This window comes from Cebus imitator, unplaced genomic scaffold, assembly GCF_001604975.1.
Source record: "Cebus imitator isolate Cc_AM_T3 unplaced genomic scaffold, Cebus_imitator-1.0 Scaffold543, whole genome shotgun sequence".
Lineage (NCBI taxonomy): Eukaryota > Metazoa > Chordata > Mammalia > Primates > Cebidae > Cebus > Cebus imitator.
In genome coordinates this window covers 1248882-1253359 of record NW_016107858.1, presented here as the reverse complement: position 1 = coordinate 1253359, position 4478 = coordinate 1248882, and the positions used below count along the sequence as shown (strand labels likewise).

Here is a 4478-nt window from a genome sequence, read left to right as displayed (position 1 = left end):
CAGGAGGCTGAGGCAGGAGAATTGCCTGAACCCAGGAGGCGGAGGCTGCGGTGAGCTGAGATCGCGCCATTGCACTCCAGCCTGGGTAACAAGAGTGAAACTCCGTCTCAAAAAAAAAAAAAAAAGAAAGAAACTCACGTAGTCAAGCAACATGATGCTTCTCGTGCAGGGCGTGTGATGAGGAGGCAAGCTTGGCTTTCCAGTCCTGGGAACCTGAGGAATTGCCGAGGACCTAGAGCCCAGCCCTGACCGCTAGAGAGCCCAAAACGCAATGAACAAATTGAATTTCCGCAACAACAGAGTCATGCAAGACCGCCACAGCGTGTGCATTTTCCTTCCCGAGAATAAATCTCCGAACATCATCATAAATGTTAAGATTCTGTGTCACCGAGGTGGGTGGATCACCTGAGGTCAGGAGTTCAAGACCAGCCTGGCCATCATGGTGAAACCCTATCTTATAAAAAAAAAAAAAAAAAAAAAAGATTCTGTGTCACCAGTTGCTGGTCCAGCTTTGTGACCTGCTCCGGCTAAAGGACTGCCACCTCTTTGGACTTAGTTTTATACAAAATAATGAACATGTTTATATGGAATTGTCACAAAAGCTTTGCAAATATTGTCCAAAGCCGGGCGCGGTGGCTCACGCCTGTAATCCTAGCACTTTGGGAGGCTGAGGCGGGCGGATCACCGGAGGTCAGGAGTTCAAGACCAGCCTGAATAATATGGTGAAACCCCGTCTTTAAAATAGAAAAAATAATAAATAAATAAATATTGTCCAAAAGAATAGAAGAAAGAGGCCAGCAAGGGTATCGACCAATTTGGGCCTCCTATGATAATCCACTTCCATGTGCAGTACTATGTGGAAAATGACAGACTGATCGGTGACAGAGCAGCAAGATACTATTATTACCGGCACCTGAGAGAACAGGTTCTTCATTCTTAGTGTGTGCTCCGAGAGGAGGCCTACTTCCTCCTACTGGCAGCCTTTGCTCTGCAGGCTGATCTTGGGAACTTCAAAATGAATCAGCACTGTGGAAAATACTTCGAGCCAGAGGCTTACTTCCCATCTTGGGTTGTGTCCGAGAGGGGGAAGGACTACAGCCTGAAGCACGTTCTAAACATGCACAAGGATCAGTTTGCACTGACAGCTTCCGAAGCTCATCTTAAATATATCAAAGAGGCTGTCCGACTGGATGACACGCTATTCATTACTACAGATTGTATAAGGATAAAAGGAAAACTGAAGCATCGCTGACTTTTGGATCAACCATGCGAGGAATACAGATTTTTCAGAATTTAGATGAAGAGAAACAATTACTTTATGATTTCCCCTGGACAAATGTTGGAAAGTTGGTGTTTGTGGGTAAGAAATTTGAGATTTTGCCAGATGGCTTGCCTTCAACCCGGAAGCTCATCTACTACACAGGGTGGCCCATGAGCTCCAGACACCTCCTGCAACTTCTGAGCAACATGAATCTGCAGCCTGTCCTGCACCGTATCCGGGAGCTGGAGGAAAACAAAGAGAAGAAGCAGTACCGGAAATCTTACGTTAGTGACAACCTGGACCTCGACATGGACCAGCTGGAAAAGCCATCTCGGGCCAGCAGGAGCAGGGCAGGCAGCATGAAGCACAAGCGCCTGTCGTCATTCCACCGCCAGCCACAGCAGTTCCCACACCTTGGGCATTGAGGCAGACACCAGGCCCCGGGACATGGGGCCAGAAGGCAGCTGCCCCAGCAGTGCCATCCACCGCAAGCTGAAAACCGGCAGCTCCCTGACCAGCCATGGTAGCTCCCACACCTCAGGGGTGGAGAGCGGCGGCAAAGACCTACTAGAAAAGGACTTGCAGGACGATGAAATAGAGATGTTGGTTGATGACCCCTGGGACCTGGAGCAGAGGAATGAAGAGTCTCTGGAAGTTAGCCCAGGCATGTGCATCTACATCGCAGAGGACATGCTCATGTCGCAGAAGCTGAACGGACACTCCGGGTTGATTATGAAAGAAATTGGTTCTTCCACCTCGAGCTCTTCAGAAACAGTTGTTAAGCTTCATGGCCAGAGTACTGATTCTGTTCCACAGACTGTATGTCGGAAACCAAAGACCTCCACAGATCGACACAGCTTGAGCCTTAATGACATCAGACTTTACCAGAAAGACTTCCTGCGCATTGCAGGTCTGTGTCAGGACACTGCTCAGAGTTACACCTTTGGATGTGGCCTCTATTGCAACAGTTACTTGGCTCAGCAGTGCATCAACATCCAAGATGCTTTTCCAATAAAAAGAACCAGCAAATACTTTTCTCTGGATCTCACTCATGATGAAGTTCCAGGGTCTGTTGTATAAAGTCCATCTGTGTGCAGCTGTACAGGCAGCTTACTGTTTGCTAGAGGATGTGAAAATCATGGGTTCTTTACATATTACTTGTGCCATGTCTTCTTCGCCCTAAGCATAGCTCTTTCTTTATGATATTTGTGATGATGGAAACAAAAGCCTTGAAACAATTGTACTTTAAGTATTACACAGAAGTAGAGGAGCTACAGAAAATATACAGCAAGAGAAGTGCCCAGAAGCCCATTGCTCCTTTGGAAGGAAGTGCACTTTACTGATTGCAATGCCTTCGGAATATTGGAGTGTGGTGTGTTTGCTCATCTGATGCTTTTTAGTTCAGCTACATGTAAATCACATTTTTTATCACGTGAAAGATGTTAGGTTTATTTGCTTGCTTGTAAATTTTTTACCACTCCCTCATAAAACACTCATGGTTTGGGAGAGGAAAGAGGGAAGATTCTCTCTTCTTTTAACAGAGAGACGGTTGCTCTGTACAGCCATTGCTTCCTCCCTGAGGCTGTCCCAAAGTGAACACTGATGAAGTGGTCAAAATCATGAGGTTGTAGCAAGCCAAAGATACGTACATGATGGAAGCACCTGTGCAGAGACAAGACATGAATTAAGCAATAACCAGAAAACCGGAAGTGCATATGCTGTGATGCCTGTGACTCCTCCACCCCGCTCAGTGCCATGTCCTCTTCTGTGATCTTCGAGAAGGCTCCAGGATTCAGTTGAGTTCCTCATCCAAGTAACAAGAATTATGTTCATGTCGTAATGCATTTTGTGGAGTTTACAAAACCCGTGTCTGTTAAAACCACGGAAAATGTCTTAGAAAACATTGGTGCTTGGTGATGCTTTGTTTAATTATCAAGAAAAAATCATGGCAATGCTACTTTCTGCTTAACCAAAATATTCCATGTATATATTATACATATATAAATACATGGGATTGTGTATATTTATATGTGTTTAAAGCTTACTATGTCTTCATTTTGGCTTCCATGACTATCTTTTATATGTGGAATTACTTAAGATTGAGAATATGTCACTGAATGAATGATACCTGCAGACAATCAGTTGATATACATAGAGTTAAAAATGACGGTTTCCTCTTGTGCCTTTGGCCATGATTCTCAACACTGATTGTATAATAGAATTTGGTGTGGGGAGCTTTTAAAAAATAATGACTGAGTCTCCCACCAGTCTGATTACATCATTCTCTTGTGGTGGGACCCAGGTAGAATTGCCTTTTTTTTTTTAAGTTCTCCAGATGGAGCTAATATGCAACAGAGTTGAAAACCACTGATCCCGGGTGTGTCTTTTGTTAATTTTGAAGTAAAGGTGTACAGAAGATGTAGTGTATGAGAAAGGGCCATTTTTAAGACAGTTACCTGCTATGCTGCTGTAACAATACGTAAGGAACCAAGTCAGGGGAGTGAATTTATCAATCTTTTGATGTACAGTAAAAATGTTGCTCATACTTCAGGAGAGAACTTCATAGCACAATGTCTTTCTGTAAGATATTTTTAATGATTTAGTACTTTACAACATTTGTTTACCATATTTTGATAGACCACTTTTTTCTATCTGCCAGGTTTTATTTTTTAAAACTATATATTATTTTCTAAAGAAACAATCATATTTTTATACAAAGTTACATTTTCAGGTAACAAAGAAGTAGATTTAGGGTACAGCGGAACATAAGCAGTGTTACCCGTGGCTAGGAGTCAGTATGACACAACCAATGGTGAGCAGGAGCCTGCCTGCCTGTGCTGCCCGCCCTCCTGTGCTGGGTCCCAGAGGTGTATGCAAAATCTCCTCGTCACATTAGGTTCACCTGACACTTTAAAAGGAAAAAAAGTTGTATCAAGTTCTGTGGTCACAAAACTATTTTGCTTTTATCAAATGCTTTAATAGAACCAAAGTTGCAGATATTGAAGTGTATGGAAGTATCTCAGTCTGCATAAAAGGATTAAAGTATGAAAGGATCATTTAATGACTATTTTACTTAGAAGTCATTCAGTAATCCACCATTTCTTATGGATGATGCTTAAGCCTGATGAGAATTGTACTCTAAGGAGCCCAGATCATAATGCAGTGCATTTCCTTAGCCCTTAGAGTTTCTTGCAAACCTTAAAAAAAAAAAAAAAAA

The 4478-nt window shown here is 43.1% G+C and overlaps 1 protein-coding gene and 1 pseudogene across 1 annotated transcript; one reads left to right on the top strand and one right to left on the bottom strand.

Annotated features, from left to right (window-relative positions):
- Positions 1–4478, bottom strand: part of LOC108293700 — a 10482-nt pseudogene that overhangs the window by 1127 nt on the left and 4877 nt on the right.
- Positions 272–3268, top strand: LOC108293701 (FERM domain-containing protein 6-like). Its single transcript, XM_017515228.2, is given in 5 exon segments — positions 272–372; positions 479–629; positions 785–1193; positions 1196–1637; positions 1639–3268. Coding segments are annotated over 5 exon segments (1806 nt in total). The 3' UTR covers positions 2342–3268.